Source organism: Saimiri boliviensis, chromosome 17, assembly GCF_048565385.1.
Source record: "Saimiri boliviensis isolate mSaiBol1 chromosome 17, mSaiBol1.pri, whole genome shotgun sequence".
In the NCBI taxonomy this organism is placed as follows: Eukaryota; Metazoa; Chordata; class Mammalia; order Primates; family Cebidae; genus Saimiri; species Saimiri boliviensis.
In genome coordinates, this window is record NC_133465.1 from 6,604,729 (window position 1) to 6,628,785 (window position 24,057).

At 39.2% G+C, this 24,057-nt stretch overlaps 1 protein-coding gene across 1 annotated transcript in view; it reads left to right on the plus strand.

The window, feature by feature from the left end:
- Window positions 1-24,057, plus strand: part of HSF5 (heat shock transcription factor 5) — a 56,686-nt gene that overhangs the window by 15,253 nt on the left and 17,376 nt on the right. The window contains exons 3-5 of the mRNA XM_039476546.2: window positions 6,526-6,623; window positions 10,469-10,990; window positions 13,726-13,903. Of these exons, the coding sequence (XP_039332480.1) occupies window positions 6,526-6,623; window positions 10,469-10,990; window positions 13,726-13,903 (798 nt within the window). The remainder of the gene's footprint in view (window positions 1-6,525; window positions 6,624-10,468; window positions 10,991-13,725; window positions 13,904-24,057) is intronic.

The following is a 24,057-nucleotide window of genomic DNA, read 5'->3' on the forward strand; positions in this document are numbered from 1 at the left end:
GCTTGAACCCGAGGGGCAGAAGTTGCAGTGAGCTAAGATCGCAGCGCTACACTCCAGCCTGAGCGACAGAGCAATGCTCTGTCTCAAAAAAAAAAAAAAAAAAAAAAAAAGAATATTCAACTATATATATAGAATCTGTATTGAGAATTGTTTTCCTTTAATGCTGAATTGACTCAAAATCAACTTTGCCTTTTTTTTTCAAAGTTTTAAACTCAAGGCAGTGATTAGTAAATTGTAGCTGCCCTTCATCTCTTATTTAACACATGCTTATATAGCAATCACTATGACCAGGTGCTGTTCGGAGCACTCTTTAACTTATTCACTCATTTAATCCTCACAATACCCTTATAAAGTAGTGTAATTATCCTCATTTTATAGATGAGGAAACTGAGGCACAGCTAGGAAGTTGTGGGCTTGGAAACAAACCCAGACAATCTGACTCAAGATTCTGTTCTTTTGACTGCTGTGCTTGCCTGCCTGCCTGTCTGCCTGCCTCTCATGAAGAGGGTCTTTTGTTTTTTAGCTTTGTTTTTCTTTTGAGATAATTTTTTTCTGGTTTATCCCTTCCTCAGAGTTAGTTCTTCCCAGATAGGGTGGACAATAGCAATTGGTAGGGGAATCTACTGTTGTATGCTGCTGGTGGCATTGGGACTGCTCTGGGCTACTGACTCACCCTGAGAGAGAGAGAACATACTCCAATTGCTAGAGTGGGAGGTTCATTCTGGGGGCTCTGTGGAATGGGGCTGCCTCTAACCCATTTCTGTATCCTCCTACATCTGCAGAGTGCTTGCTATAATGGGCCCTAAGTAACTACTTTATTAAATGGAATGGACTAGTTCTAGTCCCAGCTTTGCAGTTAATCATTGGATATGAACTTCAGTGGATTATATCATGTTATGTGGCCTCAATTTCCCTTTCTGTAAAGTGGCCATAATAGTCTGGGTGAGGAGTTAAATCAACTAATATATGTGAATAGGCTTTGTAAAACTTAAATACTATTTACATGTAAAGGATAAACGTTTTAAAAACTGTCTTTTTTTTTTTTTGACAGAGTCTCCCTCTATCACCAGGCTGGAATACAATGGCGCCATCTCGCCTCACTGCAAACTCTGCCTCCTGGGTTCAAGCAATTCTCCTGCCTCAGCCTCCTGAGTAGCTGGGACTACAGGTGCATGCCACCATGCCTGGCTAATTTTTGTATTTTTAGTAGAGATGGGGTTTCACCATGTTGGCCAGGATGGTCTCCCTCTTTTGACCTTGTGATCAGCCTGCTTTGGCCTCCCAAAATGCTAGGATTACAGGAGTGAGCCACTGCACCTGGCCTATTTTTATTTTTACTGTTTTTTAAGAGACAAGGTCTCGCTTTCTCACCAGACTGGAGTGCAGTGGCATGATCATAGCTGACTGCAGCCTGAACTCCTGGGCTCAAGCTATCCTCTCACTTCAGCTTCCCAAGTAGGTAGGACTGCAGGCACACACCATCACGCCCAGCTAATTAATTTTTTTTTTTTTTTTGTAGAGTTAGGGTCTTGCTTGGTTGTCCAGGCTGGTCCCAAGATCTTGGACTCAAGTGTACCCTCTGCTTAGCCTCCTGAGTTGCTGGGATTATAGGTGTGAGCTACTGTACCTGTCCAACAGCTGTCTTTTAAATGATCCTAGAAAGCTGGGCATGATGGCTCATGCCTGTACTTCCAGCACTTTGAGAGGCTGAGGAAGGTGGATCAGTTGAGGTCAGGAGTTTGAGACGAGCCTGGCCAACAAGGTGAAACCCCATCTCTACTAAAATACAAAAAAAATTTAGCCAGGCATGGTGGCACATGCCTGTAGTCCTAGCTACTTGGGAGGCTGACACAAGAGAATCACTTGAACCCAGGAGGCTGAGGTTGCAGTGAGCTGAGATTGAGCCACTGCATTCCAGCCTGGCCAGCAGATCAAGACTCTGTCTCAATAAAATGAATAAGCTTAGGTATTAACACTTTAAAGGCTAAATGAATTTATAAGAATATATGCTCTCCCCCAAGGTACCCATGATATTTTTATTTTTTATTAGAAAATGTGTATCTGGCCAGGAGTGGTGGCTCATGCCTATAAACCCAGCACTTTCAGAGGCTGAGAGGCAAGAGGATCACTTGAAGCCAGGAGTTTGAGACCAGCCTGGGCCACAGAACAAGATCATGTCTCAAAAAAAAAAAAAAAAAAGAAAGAAAATTTAAGATTTTTCTGAATTAGCCCTTGGGCAAAAAGAGTTACTGATTATTGTTTTAAAGTACATTTAAATTCTACAGGTGTGATCTTTAGGCTTCTACTCCTCCATTAATGTACGTGATTATAGACGTATAAGAGCTTTTTGTGCTGTTACTCTTGTTCTCAAGCAGCCTGTATTGCTTCTCTGAAAATACTTGATTTTGTGCTTATGGAAAAGAGGCCCTTAGTACCTGGAAGTGCTTTCTCTCTTCTGCCAGAAGAAACTAAGCAAAAATACAATCATATTTACCTTTTAAAAATTGTGAAAAAATATACATGACATGAAACTTAACTACTTTGACTATTTTTAAGTGTACTGTTTTGTGGCATTAAATACAGTCACCATCATCACTGTGTATCTCCAGAAGTTTTCATCTTCCCCAACCAAAACTCTGTATCTGTTAACCACTAACTCCCCATTAGAAAACACTACCCCATCCCTGAGGTGGAGAGGTTGCCCCTAGCAACCATCATTCTATTTTCTGTCTCTGAATTGAACTATTCTGAATATCTCATATAAGTGGAATTATTTATTTATTTATTTATTTATTTATTTATTTATTTATTTGAGATGGAGTTTCGCTCTTGTTACCCAGGCTGGAGAGCAATGGCGCAATCTCGGCTCACCGCAACCTCCGCCTCCTGGGTTCAGGCAATTCTCCTGCCTCAGCCTCCTGAGTAGCTGGGATTACAGGCACGCGCCACCATGCCCAGCTAATTTTTTGTATTTTTAGTAGAGACGGGGTTTCACCATGTTGACCAGGATGGTCTCGATCTCTCGACCTTGTGATCCACCCGCCTCGGCCTCCCAAAGTGCTGGGATTACAGGCTTAAGCCACCGTGCCCGGCTGAGTATTTATATTATTGGATTATTTTCTCACTGTTGATATTATACTATTCTGGAGTAGATTCAAATTCAAAATACTTTTTTTTTTTTTTAGACAGAGTTTTTCTCTTGTTGCCCAGGCTGGAGTGCAGTGGCGCAATCTTGGCTCACTGCAGCCTCCGCCTCCTGAGTAGCTGGAACTACAGGCACGTGCCGCCATCCCCAGCTAATTTTTGTATTTTTAGTAGAGACGGGGTTTCACCATGTTGACCAGGATGGTCTCGATCTCTTGACCTCATGATCTGCCTGCCTCAGCCTCCCGAAGTGCTGCGATTACAGGTGTGAGCCACTGCGGCCGGCCAAAATATTTTAATTCTATAAGATTACTTTTATAGGATAAAGTATATTACTTCTATAGGATTACTTCTATAGGATAAAATATATTAATGTGTTTACCTCACCTACAGCTCAGGAGCAATAATTTTTAGTAACTCTGGCTTAAAATTTTTTATTATTTAGAAATGTTTTGAAAATGTAATTAACTCCTATATCTAAAATGGAATTCTTTTCATTATTTGCAGTTTTTCTTTCTACATGAAATTTAATGCCTCAACTGAACATTCCATTCAGGAAGACACTGAAAGTTCTTTATGCAGACGAATGTGTCTTAGGACATAGTGATAAACTAAGTTTTATAAATGTCAGTGCTTTCATAATACACAGATTTTTCATATACTAGGCATATAGTCAGATTTCTATACCTAGGTTTTCATATTCAGTAAACTTACTAATACCTTACTTTGTTCTATTTTGTTGACTATACAAAATAGTACTGTACTGGTAAGGAAGAGCCATTGAGGAATCTTTTTGGATTATAATCTTTTCAAGTCCTCATTTTCTTCATATAGTTACCTTTTTACTTTCTGTTTGTTACTGGATACTTTAAAGAATATTTATTTACTTTTTTGCTGTTTCCTGAGATACCAACTCGTCTGTCAAGCTATCAAAAATATATTAACATATTCTCTGTTATATATTGTAGTTTATTTCTCTGAGAAATTTAAAGTACATTTTTACACTTATTGAAAATATGTAACCAATGGAGTCAGAAACTTTGGAAAAATGAAACTAACACCTTTTATTGATTTATTTGTAATGAAACACTGCTTTTTGGTACCCTGATGGAATGGACCTGCAGCTCCCAAGGCTTTTCCTGCTGCTAAGTGGCTAGATTTTCCTTAGCTGCTGTAACTCTAGGGGAAAAGGACACCCCCCAATCCCTGCTTTTTTTTTTTTTTTTTTTTCCTCAGAGTTTTGGCCAACTCTGCAGATTCTGCTTGGTGTTTATTTGGATTAAATTTATTTCATAGGACACTTAGGTGTTCAGATACTTTGGGAAATCAAATTCAGACCCAAAATATTTAAAATATATGTTTGAATAATGTTTGAAGGATCACATATAAGAACCTATTCACCTAACCTATACTGGAAATGATAACAGCTTGAATTTTATGAGGCAGTCTTCGTAATATATGGCTTTTAAAAGTTACCAGAATTGTTAAAAATTATGTCATCCAAAAAATAACCTTTATATTTATGTCTGAACTATAATTTTGTCCATCATTTCAAGTTTTCTTTCTGTGTGCAAAATTTAGTGGTTAAATTGCTCATGATACAATGAGAAAATATTTTTTTCTACTGTATCTTCATGAACTTCTGATGTTTTAAACAATAGTCATGGAGTAATAGGGAAGCATTTCAGTTAATGTTTCTATAATCCTTAGGTCAATTTACTTTTAAAGATTAGATAATGAGATTAGTAATTTTATTAGCACATTCAAAATATGAAAAATGTGGACATAAAAAGAAAGAGTTGCCACCTTATTGATAAAGACACCTTTAAGGTGTTTAAGCAAGTAGAATCCTAGTAAAATTATAAATGTTACATTTCAGGAAGAGGGAAAGCTTAGCTTATGGAATTATTGTGAGATACACATGCACGTGCGTGTGCACACACACACACACACACACACACACAGTTTTTTGACATAGGCTCTTACTCTGTCACCCAGGCTGGAATGCAGTGGTACAATCACGGCTTACTGCAGCCTCTACCTCCCGGCTCAAGTGATCCTCCCACCTTAGCCTCCTGAGTAGCTGAGACTATAGGCACGTGCTGCCATGCCTGGCTGATTTTTGTATTTTTTGTAGAGATGGGGTTTCACTGTGTTGCCCAGGCTGGTCTCAAACTTCTGGGCTGAAGGGATTCACCTGTCTCAGCCTCCCAAAATGCCAGGTCTATAGGAGTGAGCCACCATGCCTGGCCATATTGTGGTATATTAAAGAGCATGTGCTTTGGAATTTAATTACTCGCTCTGTCACTTTGAGCTTTGTGACTTTTGGTAAATTACTTAATATCATTGAGCTTTAGTTTACTTGTTTTGTAAAGGCAATATATGTAAAGCATTTACTAGTGTGCCTAGAACAGGGTAGGTGCTCAATATACATCATCCTCTGTTTAATGCACAGTTGTGATATTAATAACTGATTCTCACTTATACTGGAGAGTCTGGGGAAAAGGTGACTCAACCTATTATTAAGACTGCATCTGTAAGTGTAACTTTGCTAGTACCAAGAGTTCAATCTCTTCACAGTGTCCTAACTATAAAGGGAAAGTTTTGAAAATGTGTTTCTTTAGTTAAAATAATAGGAGCTAACATTTATTGATTGCTTACTGTGAACCAGTACCCTTCTAAGTTCTTTATGGATATTAGCTCATTTATTCCTCACAACAACCATATTTGTAGGTTCTATTATTCTGTTATTATCTCTATTTGAATAGGATTCAGAAACTGAGGCACACAGAGATTAACCATGTTCAAATTTACACTGGGCTGTGAAGCCAGGCTAGTGGAGCTGGGCTCCAAAGCCATGAGGTCTGGCTCTGTGATCTGCATTCCTAACCACTTGCCTGAATGATTAAAACATTTTTTGTGTACATTTCTACTGGATGCATTGTTTAATGGTGGAACATTTAGAGAGTAGTTTGCACTTATTTTCCTCTTTCAAAACGCTCCCCACTCCAAATAGTTGTTACTATTGAAATTATTGAAATACTTATTTTGGAATTTCAATATGTTTTACTTTCAATAAAATGAAATTAATTTCAATAAGAATATATGTTTGGTTAGAAAGGTAACCAAATGCTTAGGTGCTAAAGAAATCTCCTATAATAACATACATTAGATGTGACTCTTTTAAAGACCTTTAAAATTATTTTATTAATTTGTTGTTTTCAGTAAATAATACCACCTAATTGGACTAAATACTTTGTTAGATACTCAAAGGAAGTTCTTCAAATTTGGATTTCTTTCCAGGCTGAAAGAAGGGAACTCTTTGAATGCTATAGAAAGGTATTATGGTTGATAGCTTTTCTGTGTTTGAATTTGTTCCAGCTGTGCTGCAGTGCTGTTCTCCTTCTACCCACATAGATGCTCTAAGTAGTTGCGTCACTCCCGCTGCCTCTTCCTATGCACACTGCAACTACTTCCAGGTAAGGTTCTTGGAACCATGGGCATATTCGGTACTTCACGTGCAATTTTACCGAACTTGCAAAATTTCAAAGCGTAATTTTATATTAATGAGTAACCAGAAGTATGCTTTAGATTAATGGGCTTTATTTTCTTAATTCTTAAAAAAAGAGAGAATTGATATAAATAATATATCAGGATTCTTCTAGGCCAGGACTGTTCAATATAGCAGCCACCAGCCACATGTGGCTATTTAAGCTAATTAAAATGGAATTAAATTTAAAAATCATTCCTCCATTATACTAACCATATTTCAGGTGCTCAATAGTCTTATATGGTTATTTAAATTAAAATTAAATAAATTTTAAAATTATTCCATGCTTAAAGTAGACACATTCTGAGTGCTCAGTAGTTTCATATGAGTTATGGCTACTGAATTATACAGCACAGATCTAGAACATACCCATTATTGCTGAAAGTTATTTTAAACAGTGATGTTTTAGATTTTTCCAAGGTAAAATGAATACCAGACAAACACTAAACATGTATGTCACCAAATGACAGATTCTTCCAAGATGATATGGATAATTAGACCTTTTTTTGAGATGGAGTCTCGCTGTTGCTCAGTCTTGAGTGCAGTGGCACCATCTTGGCTCACTGCAACCTCCGCCTCCCGGGTCCTGGTTCAAGCAATTCTCCTGCCTCAGCCTCCCGAGTAGCTGGGATTACAGGCACATCCCACCATACCCAGCTAATTTTTGTATTTTTAGTAGAGACAGGGTTTCACCATGTTAGCTAGGCTGGTCTTGAACTCTTGACCTCGTGATACACTTGCCTCGGCCTCTCAGAGTGCTGGGATTACCAGCGTGAGCCACCACGCCCAGCCTGGACTTTTCTTTTTTAAGGAGAAAGGAGAAAAATGTCAAAAATGAGAAATTTAAGTAGTAGCCCCCTTCATCCATAGCCCATATATTGTAAACACCGTATCAGTTGAGTATCCCTTATTCAAAATGCTTGGGACCAGAGTGTTTCAGATTTTGGAACATCTGCAAAAGCATAATGAGATATCTTGGGGATGTGACCCATCTAAACATAACATCTATTTATGTTTTATATGTACCATATACACATAGTATAAAGGTAATTTTATACAATATTTTTAGTAACTTTCTTTATGAAACAAGTTTGTGTTGAATGCTTTTGTGTTGGAATTTTCCGCTTGTGGTGTCATGCCAGCACTCAAAAGTTTCACGTTTTGGAGTATTTAGGATTTTAGAATTTTGGATTAAGGATGCTCAACTTTTACTTCAAGTATCTTCTCATTATTTCTTAAGAGACATTTGCTTGGAATTAAATATTTTATATAGCTATTTTAAGGCTACTTTTAAATTCCATGGTTTGTATTTTTATGCTATAACTGCTAAAGATTGGAATTGTGTGTTTGCTTTGGATAATCATCTAGCCAAGATAGCTTCACTTCTTAAGAGAATATCTTACTAGTGGTGTTAGGGTACTCAAAAGAACATTGCTTTTTTTTTTTTTTTTTTTTTTTTTTTTTTTTAGAAAATCTACATAGGAAGTCAAATTATAATCAGATTGCTGTTTGAAGAGTGTAGAATGAGATCAAGGGGACTTAGTTGGCCATTTTTCATGGCTGATATCATCAAGTGTGGTATCCTAGTCCATTCAACTTCACTGGAGGGACATACCTATCCCACAATTAGATGCTCTTGTTTGTGGGTCCAGGCATTCTCTTTGCTGGATCATACTGGAGATACTATGACAGTGTTTATATCTTGGTTATGTTGTGTGCTAAATAATCTAAAACATTTTTGTAAAGTCCTTTTCTTGTTACAGAGACAATGTATGGCTTTGTGCAGTGGTTGATGCCTATGATCCCAGCTCTTGAAGAGGCCATGGTGGGAGGATTGTTTGAGGCCAGGAAATTGAGACGAGCCTGGGCAACATAGTGAGACCCTGTCCTTACAGGGGGAAAAAAAGTAAAGGAAGGAAGAAGGAAGGAAAGGGAAAGGGAGGAAGGGAAGGTCAGGTCGGTGGGTTAGTTGAGCGTAGTGGCATATGCACCTGTTATCCTAGCTTGGGAGGCTTCTTATCCTCGTTTGATCTTCCCACCTTGAGGAGTTTGAAGAGTTTGAGGCTATAGTGAGTTATGATTGTGCCACTGCACTCCAGCCTAGAATGAGACCCTGTCTCCAAAAAAAAAAAAAAAAAAAAAATTTTTTTTTTAAATCTGCTGGGTGAGGTGGCTCACGCCTATAATCCGTGCACTTTGGGAGGCTGAGGCAGGTGGATCACCTGAGGTCAGGAGCTCCGAGAACAGCCTGGCCAACATGGTGAAACCCAGTCTCTACTAAAAATACAAAAATTAGCATGGTGGCAGGCACTTGTAATCCTAGCTACTCAGGAGGCTGAGGCAGGAGAATCGCTTGAACCTGAGAGGCAGAGGTTGCGGTGAGTCAAGATCACGCCATTGCACTCCAGCCTGGGTAACAAAAGTGAAACTCCGTCTCAAAAACAAAACAAAAAATTTAAAAAAAGAAGGCAGTATGTGTTCATCATAGGAAAGTAGAGATAAGCATACATAAAATTTTGAAATGGAAAAATGGGAAAGTGTTTCAGATTCCGTCCTGAAAATAAATGCATTTAGTTTAGTTGGACTGTAGGTTTGAGTGAGAGTGTGCGCGCACAGTCCGTATATTGTAATGTTCAAGAGCAAGAGCTTTTCGGTAAGGCAAACCTAGGCTTGAAACCTGGCTCTGTCAGTTATTTCATTGTGACTTTGTGTAAATTATGAAGTTTTATCATTTAAAATGGAGATTATCACATTTCCCAGGGTTCTTTTGAAGGTTAGATGAAATCTATATAAAGCACTTTGCATGTGCTTGGCACGTGGTAATAACTCAATAAATGGTGCTATTAGCTATAGTCACTTAGTGTTTATGCCATTTGAATTTACATTATTTGGCATTGGCCTTCTGAAAATCATTGACAATCTTTGTAGTGTGTTTAGCAATGTCAACTTACTGCATACTTTATTTAATCATAGCTCTTCTGTATTTTATGTTTATTATCTGATACCTGTTTATAATCTGATATAATCAACAAACATTTATTGAATGCCTACTCTGTGCAAAGCTCTTCATTGGGCAACATCATTACATGTTTTATTTAATCATTCTTCTGTATTTTATGTTCACGAAGCTTTATCTCCAAACGTGTTAAATGCCTACTCTCTGCAAAGCAGTATATATAAGATAATTTATCTTAAAGATTTATATCTAAAAGCAACAGCCATTTTAGTCTATTGCTTTATTATTAAAAATAAATAATTCCAGGAAACAAAGGACATTTGATATTCCATGCATTTTTCCCCATGTTATTTAGAACAGAATATTTGTACCTCTCCCTGAATCTGTAGAAGGATTGGTAGGCTTGTGAGCATCCTGTGTTTGCAATTTTCTTACTGCATTCCTTAAACAGTATATGATAGATACAGATTATGTTTTTGTCTGTCAGCGTTTGTGGAAGAATTTGGTATATAGACACTTTATCAGCACTTGGGTGTTTGGGTACTATAGCTTTTGATTTTGTATAGTTTAATCCCGAGAAATACTGGCCCATTGCAGTATTAAATTTAGCAGAGTGGTTGACATATGGTATATACTAAGCAAATGCTAACAGTAGATTTGAAGCTACTATTTCTGAAAAGTATATTAGTGTCTAGGTTTTCTTAGCTTTAAGTTTAATTTATTTATGTTTAGCACTAATCAGCCTAAATATTGTAGCTTTTCTCCTTAATCTCATATTTGGTTTTCTATCCAAACAGTCCTATTTTTTCTTTTCTCAGAATCCTTCAATGCAATCCTCCTATCCAGTTGAATTTTTGCCTTCCAGTTGGCCCTGCAGTACTACTGATGAAAATAAAAAGACAGAAGTAAACCTAGAGGCTGTCTTTCAGATAGTGGATGAGTTGCATTCCTCCCCTAAATTGGAGATGGTAAAGGTGGAGCCTGTTGAGAATCAGTGCCCAACATCTCAGTCTAACAGAGGCCAACATATTCTAGCTAATTCTAACAACAGCAATCCATGTTCTGCAAGTCAGGCTAGCCAGCTGGAGCCACTTACTCCTGTAGGCTCAGATATTACGTCTTTTGTGGTTGGAACAGAACAAGCAATTGCCTGCTCTCTACCACAGTCACCTGAGTACATCTATACCATCCACACAGCTCAGCCTTTAGAAAATAGCTCATTACAGGAATCTGCAGCCATCCAGCAAGCTCATGTCAAACTGAAGGAGCAGCTAAATCATAGTGCATCTCCATCTTCAGTAGTATTTGTGCAGGAAGGGCTACCATCCAGCACATACCAGGTAAGGGGGCAAAGAAAAAAATCCTAATAAAGCTCAAAATACCTAGTATTTCTGCTAAAGGCTATTCTGCTGGAGAGTTTGTTCAGATTTTATTTGGGTTTAACAGCAGTTCATTGTGCTTTCCAGGAGGATCATGTCCCAGTGGTTCTGTACAAAAGATTCAGAAAGAAGTTACCTTAACCCTTAAGCATCCTCTCACTATATTATGTATGGTCTAAAGTCAACCTCTAAAGAGAGGCTGTCTAATCGAGCATTGTGCTATAATGCTTGTTGTCATGTTATAAATATCCCTTGAGTTTTTGCTTTCTATCTTAATTTGGATAGATTAGATGTGTCTGGCCAATAATTCTATTACCCAGGAGGGATGGTTTATTTGACAGATATGAGGACTTTCCTAGCCATTTGTAGCACGGAAGTAAGGAGATGGATGGAGGTCTTTTCTAACTTTATTACAGCATAATTGAACTGTAACCTGTGAGCATACTGTGTTTGAATTTCCTTACTAATGTCTGTACTTCTAAAGCAGAAGGTAAAGGCTAATTCCTTTATTGCTGCTAGTTTATTACAAGAAAATGAATAAACTTTAATTCTGAATAATTAGTAATAATTCATCAAAAGTACGTCCACAGAAACAGAAAGTCAAATGCCACATGTTCTCATTTTATAAGAAGCAGCTAAATAATGTGTACACACTGGACGTACAGTGTGGAATAATAGACATTGAAGACACGGAAGGATTGGAGAGTCGAGGGGGAACAGGGATGAGAAATTACTCAGTGGGTACACTGTATACTATTCACTCAAAGTCCAGACTTCGCCACTATGCACCATATCCCTGTGACAAAACTGTACCTGTACCTCTTAAAATTATACCCCCCCAAAAAAATTCAAATTAAAAAAAATATTTTTTGAGATGGTCTGTCTCTCTCTCTCACCTAGGCTGGAGTGTAGTAGCATGGGCATGATCTTGGCTCACTGCAGCCTCCACCTCCTGGGTTCAAGGAATTCTCCTGCCTCAGCCTCCCAAGTAGCTGGGATTACAGGTGTGTGCCACCATACTCAGCTAATTTTTGTATTTTTAGTAGAGATAGGGTTTCACCATGTTGGCCAGGCTGGTCTCGAACTCCTGACCTCAGGTGATCCACCCACCTCGGCCTCCCAAAGTGCTGGAATTGCAGGCGTGAGCCACTGCACCTGGCCCCATTACATTTTAAATCTGTAGAACACAGAATGTGTCTTTTGTTTTTTCATAGTCACATCTGAAATATTTCAGATCTTAAAATTGCACTTGCACACAGTAACTTTTTCATTAACAAGTATATCTTGAAAGCTGTGTTTTAAACTTTTAACTTCATTATATAATTTTATTTTAAAATAAATTCATAAAGAAATAGAGTATTTCAGAAGTTGGTCACCTTCAGAAAGCAGTTTACATTCAAAAGAGAATTTAGGAATGCTAAGAAAGAAACTTAGGCTAGGCACATTGGCTTATGCCTGTTATCCTAGCACATTTGGAAGCTAAGGAGGGAGGATTGTTTGAACCCAGGAAGTTCAGACTGGCATGGGCAACATACTGAGACTCTGTCCCAGCAAAAACATTAAAAAAATTAGCTTGGTATGGTGGCACACATCTGTGGTCCTAGGTACTTGGGAGGCTGAAGTGGGGAGATAGCTTGAGCCTTTGAGGTCAAGGCTGCAGGGAGCTTTGATCACACCACTACACTCCAGCCAGGGCGACAGAGTGAGACCCTGTCTCAAAGAAAGAAATTTGTATCCTGTAAAGAGGGCAGGTATAGATTTTATAGGGCCTAAAGCAGGCGTCCCCAAACTACGGTCTGCAGGCCGCATGCGGCCCCCTGAGGCCATTTACCTGCCCCCCTCCCCCCACCGCACTTCAGGAAGGGGCACCTCTTTCACTGGTGGTCAGTGAGAGGAGCGCAGTATGTGGCGGCCCTCCAACGGTCTGAGGGACAGTGAACTGGCCCCCTGTGTAAAAAGTTTGGGGATGCCTGGTCTAAAGCTTATACAATTTTGGGGGCCTCTTTAAGACAAAGAGTACAAAATTAGTATAATAAAGTATCCACATCCCACTAACACCATCTAACAGGATCATGCCTATGGCCATTCCAACAGGAGAGGAAGTCTGATGGAACATATGCTACAGTGAAAAAACGTGGTTTTAACCAATCATGATTACGCTATCTTACTTTTGGTCAAGTATGTTGGCTCATGTCTGTAATCCCAGTGCTTTGGGAGGCCCAGGTGGGAGGATCCCCTGAGACCAGGAGTTATCAGCCTGGGCAACATAGCAATACCTTGTTTCAACAAAAAGCTTCTTAAAAATTAGGTAGAACCTGGAGTCCTAGCTACTCAGGAAGATCACTTGAGCCCAGGAGTTGGAGGTTATAGTCAGCTATGATTATACCATTATACTTCCTCCTGGACAACAATGTGAGGCCCTACCTTAAAACAAAAAAATTGTACTTTTGTAAGTTAAAAAAAAATCAAGCTGCGTGGTAGATATTCCTCTGATCATAAGTACATGTTTTAGTTCCATATACTTTTTAGTAGTTTGTGTATGGAGAAAGGTATAGTGTCATTCGTAAGAACGAAAAGCCTTATAAGCTTGTTTGTTGGATCATGTTCCTATAATAGAACTCCTCTGATAAAATATCTGAACTGTTAGTAGATATTTTGGGGAAATCTCAAATAATGAGTGGATATTAATATTTTAGGTGGATGCCAATATAAAATGCCAGACCAGTCCACCTGAGAATATCTTGCCTTCAGAACAGATGGGATTCCTCATTTCAGAAATGGGGCCTGCTAGCAAGCCTAGTAAAGACACAGGTGTAGCCACTCCAGCCAGATACAGAGAGCGTAGGAGCAACTCACAACAAGGAAAGTCCCCTGGTAAGGATTATTGTGCTCTAAAATGCCAGAAGTAGAATCGTACTGTAGAATTACTATATGAATGGCAGTTTTTCTGGGTCTTCATTTATTATTCATGATTGTATACCTGTCACATTGCTATTTTTACATAGCTGTGATTTTAACTCTGTATTTGTTCTTAATTATCTTTGTAAAGTATTATTTTCCCAATATTGTATGTAATAATTTGGGTTTTGAAAAATATAGAACATATTAAGAATAAACAAAGGAATTTAGATTATTTAACTTGGAGAAGGCAAGGATGAAGGGTGATTTAATAACTATCCTCAGATGCCAGACTTCAAAATTGTAGTTGTACTTGTTCTGTTATTAACAGGTTACAGGACAAGAGGGCATGTATGTATATTGTGACAGCAGAAAATTAGATGGAAATTTAGCATGTTATCCTGAGCATATTATAAAGATACTGTAAAGTATGACCCTATATCAATGGGTTGTTTTTCTTGAGGTGTGTAAGAACCCAGAATAAGTGATTGTTTTAGGCACATACAGTTGGTTCTAAGATGACAAAAGTCATATTTTTTGAAGAAAATAGTCACATTCAATAAAACATGTGTCTTATCCAAAAATCAAGTTACCAAAGTCTACAGTGGACAATTTTAATATTCTAGAGTTATGTGCATGTCAGGCGCATGCAGTACAGGCAGAATTAATCAGGACAAGCAATCATTTTAACCTATAATAATTTGAAAAGTGTTGAGAACTTCTGTGAGAATTTTTCCAAAAAGTGAATTAATAGTGATGTGATTGTGGTATAGCTCAGACTTACAGGATTCTTTCTGCAAAATGTCTTTTAGTCTAAAAACTATCATTTATTCACTAAACTTAGCTTGCACACTTTTAGTTGACTATGTTTTCCAATCCATAATTAAAGATTAAAGATTTCTCACCACTGAACATGTTTAACACAATGGCATAAGCCTTGAAGGCAATTTAGATGAGAGAAGAGTAGGAACTAATATTTACCATACCCATTTTTGTGCCATATGACAAACTTGATGGAAGTGGTATTGTCATTTTAAAGATCAGGAAATTTAGACTTAAGGTGAGTAACTTGTTCAAGGTCACATATAAATTTGTTTTCTTTTTTCTTTTTTTTTTTTGAGACAGAGTTTCACTCTTGTTACGCAGGCTGGAGTGCAATGGCGCGATCTCAGCTCACCACAACCTCCGCCTCCTGGGTTCAGGCAATTCTCCTGCCTCAGCCTCCTGAGTAGCTGGGATTACAGGCACGCACCACCATGCCCAGCTAATTTTTTGTATTTTTTTTTAGTAGAGACGGGGTTTCACCATGTTGACCAGGATGGTCTCAATCTCTCGACCTCGTGATCCACTCACCTCGGCCTCCCAAAGTGCTGGGATTACAGGCTTGAGCCACCGTGCCCGGCCTTCATTTTTTTTTTTTTTTTTTTTTTTTTTTAGCAGAGTCTAGCTCTGTTGCCAAGGCTGGAATGCAGTGGCACAATCTTGGCTCACTGCAGCCTCCACTCGTGGGTTCCAGCAATTCTCATGCCTCAGCCTCCTGAGTAGCTAGGATTATAGGCACGTGCTACCACACCCAGCTAATTTTTTTATTTTTAGTAGAGCTGGGATTTCACCATGTTGGCCAGGCTGATCTCGAGCTCCTGGCCTCAAGTGATCCACTGCACCTGGCCTTTTTTTTTTTTTTTTTTCTTTTTTTTTTGTTTTTGAGACAGAGTCTTGCTCTGTTGCCCAGGCTGGAGTGCAAGGGTGCGACCTCGGCTCACTGCAACCTCCACCTCCCCAGGTTCAAGTGATTCTCCTGCCTCAGCCTCCCTAGTGGCTGGGATTACAGGCACACACCATCATGCCTGGATAATTTTTGTATTTTTAGTAGAGACAGGGTTTCTGTCATGTTGAGCAGTCTGATCTCAAACTCCTGACCTCAGGTGATCTGCCTGCCTCAGCTTCCCAAAGTGCTGGGATTACAGGCGTGAGCCACTGCGCCCAGCTGCTTTTTAAAATTATTTGTAAAGACGGGGTCTCACTATGTTGCCCAGGCTGGTCTTGCACTCCTGGGATCAAGCAGTCCTCCTGCCTTGACCTCCCGAAGTGCTGGGATTACAGGCGTGAGCCACCCTGCCTGGCCAGTCACATGTAAATTAATATTGCTAATATCCTACCCTAAGTTGTCTGCCTGCAGAGCATATATTCTTTCCTTTTAATTTTTTATTGTGTTGAAGAACATGTAACATAAAATTTATCATTTTACCCATTTTTATTTTTAATTTATAATTTAAATATAATTGTATATATTTGTGAAGTACAATGTGGTTTTTCTTTTTTTTTTTTTTTTGAGTCAGAGTCTTACTCTGTTGTCAGGTGCCAGGCTGGAGTGCAGTGGCACAATCTTGGCTCACTGCAACCTCTGCCTCCCAGGTTCAAGCAATTCTTCTGCCTCAGCGTCCTGAGTAGCTGGGACTACAGGCACATGCCACCACACCCAGCTAATTTTTGTATTTTTAGTAGAGACAGGGTTTCACCATGTTGGCCAGGATGGTCTTGATCTCTTGACCGCCTGCCTCGGCCTCCCAAAGTGCTGGGATTACAGGCTTGAGCCACTGCGCCCGGCCACAGTGTGATGTTTTGATACATGTATCCATAGTGTAGTGATCAAATTGAGATAATTACTATATCCATCACTTTAAACATTGATCATTTCTTTGTGGTGATAACATTCTAAACCTTTTCTTTTAGCTCTCTTGAAATGTACACTATTGTTATTTACTATAATTATCCTACTTCGTAATAGGATACCAAAACTTATTCTTCCTATCTAACTACAACTTTTGACCAACTTCTCCCAATCCCCCCACTTTCCTACCTTCCCCAGCCTCTGGTATTTACTATTCTACTCTCTTCGATGAAACTAACTTTTTTAGCTTCCATATATGAGTAAGATCGTGTAGTATTCGTCTTTCTGTGCTTGGCTTATTTCACTTAACATAACGTTCTCCAGGTTTATCTGTGTTTCCAAAAATGACAAGATTTCATTCTGTTTTATGGCTGAATAGTATTCCATTGTATAGGTATGCATGTATGTGTGTGTGTATATATCTCACATTTTCTTCATTCATCTGTAGATGCGTATTTAGGTCGATCCATATCTTGACTATTGTGAATAGTGCTGTGGTAAACACGGGTATGCAGATGTCTCTTTAACATACTGATCTCATTTACTTTTGGAGATATATCTAATAATGGGACTGCTAAATTACAAAGTGGTTCTATTTTTAATTTTTTAAGGAACCGCCATACTGTTCTGTATAATGTTATACTAACTGAAACTCCTAAAAATTGTATATGAGTTCCCTTTTCTCTGCATCTTTGCCAGCATTTGTTATTTTTTGTCTTTTTTTTCAGTAGCCATTTTAACTGGGGTGAGGTGATATTCTGATTTTGATTTGCATTTCTCTGATGATTAGTGATATTGAGCATTTTTCCATTTATCTGTTGGTCATTTGTGTATCTTCTTTTGAGAAATGTCTGCTCAGGTCTTTTGTTGATTTTTAAAATCAGATTGGTTTTTTTGTTTTTTTTTTTTATTTGTTTTCCTCCTGAGTTGCTTGAATTCCTTATGTATTCTGCATATTAATATTTTGTCAAATGTATAGTTTGAAAATACTGTCTCTCTTTATGTAGGTTGTCTCTTCATTGTATTGTGTCTTTTGCTATGCAGAAGATTTTTAGTTTGATGTAATCCCATTTGTTCATTTTTGGTTTTGTTGCCTGTACTTTTGAGGTCTTATCCGAAAAATTCCCACCCAGTCCATTTTCATGAAGTATTTCTCCTATGTTTTCTTCTAATATTTTCATAGTTTTGGATCTTACATTTAAGTCTTTAATCAATTTAGAGTTGGTTTTTATATACAGTAAGAGATTGGGGTTTAGTTTTATTCTTCTGCATATGGACATCCAATTTCTCCAGCACCATTTATTGACAAGACCGTCCTTTCCCCAATTTGTGTACTTGGCACCTTTGTTGAAAATCAGTTGGCTATAAATCTATACATTTATTTTTGGATTCTCTATTCTGTTACATTGATTTAGATGTCTGTGTTTATGCCTGTACCATGCTGTTTTGGTTACTATAGCTTTGCAGTGTATTTTGAAATCAGGTAGGGTGATGCCTCCAGCTGTGTTACTTTTGCTCAGGATTGCTGTGTCTATCTGGGGTCTTTTGTATTTGTATATGAATTTTAAGAATTTTTTTATTTCTGTGAACAATGTCATTGGTATTTTGATAGGGCGTGCATTAAATCTGCACACCACTTTGAGTAATATGGGCATTTTAACATTAGCCTTCCAATCCATACACCTAGGATATTCTTCCATTTATTTGTGTCTTCTACAACATCTTTCATCAATTTTTTTTTTTTTTGAGGAGTCTTGCTCTGTCACCAGGCTGGAGTGCACTGGCACAGTCTCGGCTCACTGCAACCTCCGATACCCTGGTTCAAGCGATTCTCCTGCCTTACCCTCCCGAGTAGCTGGGATTATAGGCATGCACCACCGTGCCCAGCTGATTTTTGTATTTTTAGTAGAGACAGGGTTTCACCATATTGGTCAGGATAGTCTTGATCTTCTGACCTCGTGACCTGCCTGCCTTGGCTTCCCAAAGTGCTGGGATTACAGATGTGAGCCACCACACCTGGCCTTATCAATGTTTTATAGTTTCCATTGTGGGGATAGTTCACCCCCTTGGTTAAGTTTATTTCTAAATTTTTTTTTTTGTAACTACAGTAAGTGGAATTGGTTTCTTGATTTCTTTTTCAGATAGTTTGCTATTGGCATATAGAAACACTACTGATATTTGTAAGTTGATTTTGTAACCTGCTACTTTACTAATTCATTTATTCCAGTGTTTTTTTTTTTTTTTGTGGAATCTTTGGGGGTTTCTATGTATATGATTATGCCATCCACAGCAGGGACAATTAGACTTTTTCCTTTCCAATTTGGATGCCATTTATTTCTTTCCCTTGATTGATTGGTCTGGCTAGAACTTCCAATACTATGTTGAATAAAAGTGGTGAAAGTGGGCATTCTTGGCTTGTTCCAGGTCTTAGAGGAAAAACTTTCAACTTTTTTCCATTCAGTGTGATGTTAACTATGGGTTTGTCATACATGGCCTTTATTGTGTTGAGTTATGTTCTTTCTATGACCAGTTTGTTGAGTGTTTATCATGAAGGGATGTTGAATTTTATTGAATTATTATAATTATTATTATTGAGATGGCATTTCACTCTTTTGCCCAGGCTGGAGTGCAGTGGCACGATCTTGACTCACTGCAACCTCCACCTTCCAGTTTCAAGAGCTTCTCCTGCCTCAGCCTCCTAAGAGCTTCATGAGTAGCTGGGATTACAGGTGCTTGCCACCACACCCAGCTGATTTTTGTATTTTTAGTAGAGATGGGGTTTCACCATGTTGACCAGGCTGATCGTGAACTCTGACCTCATGATCTGACTGCCTCGGCCTCCCAAAGAGCTGGGATTACAGGCCACACCTGGCCAAATTTTATTAAATAATATTTTAGCATTTGTTGAAATGATCATATGGTTTTCATCCTTGATTCTGTTAATGTAATGTATTATGTTAATTGATTTTTTATGTTGAACCATCCTTGCATCCCTGGGATAAATTCCCCTTGGATTATGGTGAATGATCTTTTTAACTTCTTGTTGATTTTTTTTTTTTTTTTTTTTTTTTGAGATGGAGTCTTGCTTACTCTGTCGTACAGGCTAGAGTGCAGTAGCATGATCTCGGCTCACTACAACCTCTGCCACCTGGGTTCAAGTGATCCTCCCACTTCAGCCCCATGAGTAACTGAGACTATAGGTGTGCACCACCATGCCTGGCTAATTTTTGCATTTTTAGTAGAGATGGAGTTTCACTTTGTTGGCCAGGCTGGTCTCGAACTCCTGACCTCAAGTGATCTACCCACCTCAGCCTCCCAAAGCTTTGGGATTGCAGGCATGAGCCACTGCACCTGGCCTGGTTTGCTGATATTTTGTTGAGGATTTTTGCATGTGTGTTCGTCAGGGATATTGACCTGTAGTTTTCTTTTTTGTTGTGTTTTCGTCTGGCTTTGGTATTAGGGTAATACTGGCCTTATAGAATGAGTTTAAAAATATTCCCTTCTCTTCAGTTTTTTGGAATAGTTTGATTAGAATTGGTATTAGTTCTTTAAATGTGATTCTTCCACCTCAGCCTCCTGAGTAGCTGTGACTACAGGTGCATGCCACCATGCCCAGGTAATTTTTGTATTATTTGTAGAGACAGGATTTTGCTGTGTTGCTCAGGGAGTTTCAGTCTTTTGGGATCAAGCAATTTGCCTGCCTCAGCTTCCCAAAGTGCTGGAATTACAGGTGTGAGCTACCATGGCCAGCCTGATTATGTGTTCAAATAGCTTATCGTTGAGCTCATTGGTTCTTTCTTCTGTTAGATCAGTTCTGCTATTCAGATCCCAAATGCATTTTTCAGTTGGTCTATTATATTTTTTTAGCTCCAGGGTTTCTGTTTGATTTTTAAAAATTATTTCAATCTCTTTCTTTAACTGCTCTGAGAAATTCTGAATTGCTTCTCTGTGTTTTCTTTAAGTTATTGAGTTTCCTCAAAACAGCTATTTTAAATTCCTGTCTGAGAGGTCATACATCTTTGTCTCTCCAAGGTTGGTCACTGGCACCTTATTTGGTTCCATTTGGTGAGGGCATAGTTCCTTGAATGTTCTTTCTTATCTTTTTTTTTTTTTTTTTTTTTTTTTTTTGAGACAGAGTCTTACTCTGTCTGGAATACAGTGGCATGATCTCAATTCACTGCAACCTCTACCTCCCAGCTTCAAGAGATTCTCATGTCTCAACCTCTCAGGTAGCTGAGATTACAGGCATGTGCCAACACGCCTGGCTAATTTTTTGTATTTTTAGTAGACATGGGGTTTCTCCATGTTGGCCAGACTAGTCTCAAACTCCTGGGCTCAAGTGATCTCCCTGCCTCAGCCTCCCAAAGTGCTGGGATTACAGGAATGAGCCACTGCACCCAGATGAATGATATTGATATTAGTGGACATTTGTCAATATCTGGGCATTAGAGGATTAGGTATTTATCCCAGTCTTTGCAGTCTGGCCTTGTTTGTACCTGTACTCCTTCAGAGGGCCTTTTAGGAATTCAAAGAGGACTGCCTGTTCAGTTCCCTAAACCTGTGGTCACTGTAGCCACTCAGCAGCAGAGGGCACCCTAAACCCACGTACACTGCAGCTCTTGCAGACTCCAGTCCTGATGAACTTCAGGAAGATCAGGGAGAGTTCCCTGGGTTCTCAAGTAAAGTCTTCCTGTACTTTTCCGTCTCTTTCTCCCAAGTAGGAGTTCCTCTATATTCTATACTTCCTGGAGTTGGGGGAGGGGTGACATAGGTATTCCCATGTCTGTGGCAGGCAGGGCCATGTTGGATTATACCCTAAGCCCATAGCTCACAGAGCAGCACAGTACCAGGTCTTATTTAAGTCCCTCTGTTACTACTGTCAGACTGCCACTGACACTTTAGTCAGACAGTGATAAAGCTGGCTGGGACTTGAGTTCATCCTGCTGCGGTGGCAGGTTCCTTTCTGGCCCAGGGTGGGTATAGAAGCACTGTCCAGGAGCACTAGATTGGAATCAGCAGCTGTGGTGTTCTGCCAGGTGCTGTGTTTTACTGTGGTGGGGCTGGTACTAGGTTCCTAGGCAGAGTCCCTTGCACTCTTTCTTCTCTCTCTCTTCCCCCCCGCCACCCCCAGATGGAGTCTTGCTTTGTTGCCCAGGCTTGAGTGCTCACTGTGACCTTTGCCTCCCAGGTTCAAGCAATTCTCCTGCCTCAGCCTCCCGAGTAGCTGGGACTGCAGGCACGTGCCACCACATCTGGCTAATTTTTGTATTTTTAGTAGAGACAGAGTTTCACCGAGTTGGTAAGGCTAGTGTCAAACTTCTGACCTCCTGATCTGCCTGCTTCAGACTCCCAAAGTGCTGGTATTACAGGCATGAGCCACTGCTCCCAGCTCTTTCTCTCTTTGACACAGGAGTTTCTTACTATACTTTACCACATAGAGCTGGACAGGGGTGACATGGCACTCAGATAGCTACTGCAACTGGTATTGTGTTGGGTTGTACCCCAAGCCTATGGCCTCCCAGAGCAAAACAGTGTTGGGGCTCACCCAAGAACCACTGTTGCTCTGGCCTGCCTGCCACTGAAATTTATTCAGGACCTGAGGCCACTTTAGGCAGCTGTGGTAGATTAGGTTAAGACTCAGTTTCCTCCCACTGGGGCAGTGGATTATCTGGCCCATGCAGATCTAAATGCCCCTTCCATGGGTATCGGCATGGAATCAAGGGCCACAGGATTCTGCCTGGTGCTATATTTTGCTGTGATGGGGCCCATGCTAAGTTCAAATGCAAAGTCTCCCGCATACTTCCCTTTGCTTCTCTTAAGTGTACAGATTTTCTCTCTATGCTGCATTGTGTGGGGTTGTGGGTAGAGGGCTCTAGGCAATGTGAGACTGTCCTTCCTACCCTCTTCAAGGTGTGTTTTCTTGTTATGCTAAATCCAGGCACTGGGATCCGTCAGCTGATTTCTTCAGCTATTGTGAAGGTGTTTTCTTCAATGGATAGTTGTTCAATTTGATGTTCCTGTGGAGGGAGAATCACTAGAGGATTCAAAACTGCCATCTTGCTCTGCCTCTGCCCCATTTTAACCATTATTAAGTGTACAGTTCAGTAGTGTATTCACATTGTTTGAAACAGATCTCTAGAACATTTTTATCTTGCAAGTTTGAAACTCTATATCCATGAAACACAACTTTCCTTTTCTGCCTTCCCCTGGCCCCTAATAACCACCATTCTACTTTGTTTCTATGCATGTAACTATTTTAGGTACCTCATATAAGTGGAATCATGCAGTATTTGTGTTTTTGTTACTGGGTTATGTTCTCAAGGTTCACTCATGTTGTAGCATGTGACAGGATCTGCTTTCTTTCTAAGGCTGAAGAATATTCCCTTGTATGTACCTGTGACATTTTGTTTATTCATTTCTTAATAGACATTTAGGTTGCTTCCACCCCTTGACTATTGTGAATAGTGCCGCCATGAACTTGGGGGTGCAAATATCTATATCTATATTGTTTTTCTTTTTAAGAGATGGGGCCTCACTATGTTGTTCAGGGTAGACTCAAACTCCTGGACTCAAATGATCTTCCTACCTCAGCCTTCCAAGTACTGGGACTACAGGCATGTGCCACCATACCTGGCTCCAACTATCTCTAGTTGGAGAGCCTGATTTCATTTGCATATATCCAGTAATGGATTGCTGGATCATATGGTTAATCCAACTTTTAATTTTTTGAGGAACCGCCATACTGTTTTTTATAGCTGCCATACCACTTTATAATCCCACCAACATGGCAAAAGTGTTCTACTTTCTCCACATCCTCACTGACACTTATTCCTGGATTTTTTAAAGGATGGCTTCTGTAAGTAACCATCTCAATGAGCTTGAGCTGATAAATACCTCTTTACATTTCTCTAGTATTAGTGATGTTTAGTGTCATTTATGTACTTATTGGCCATTTGTATATCATCTTTGGAAAAATGTATATTCAAGTCTTTTGCCCATTTTTCAATCGGTTTGATTTTTGGTGGTGTTGAGTTGTAGGAGTTTTAAAAATATATTCTGAATATTAACCCCTTAGCAGATATGATTTACAAATATTTTCTTCCATTATGTGGGTTGCCTTTCATGCTGTTTTATCCTTTGATGAGCAGACACTTTTAAGTTTGATGTAATCCCATCTGTCTATTTTGCTTTTTTTTTCCTTGTGGTTTTGTTGTCATATTCAGGAAAGCATTGCCAAGTCCAGTGTCATGAAGTTATCTCTCTGTCTTTTCTTTACATTTAGGTCTTTAATTCATTTTGAGTTAGTTGTCATATATGGTCTGAGTTTAACTTCATTCTTTTGTATGTGGGTATTCAGTTTTCCTGATATAATTTGCTAATTAAAGAGATTGTCCTTTCCCCAATGAGTGGGCTTGGCACTCTTGTTGAACATCACTTAATAATATATTTGAGATTTATT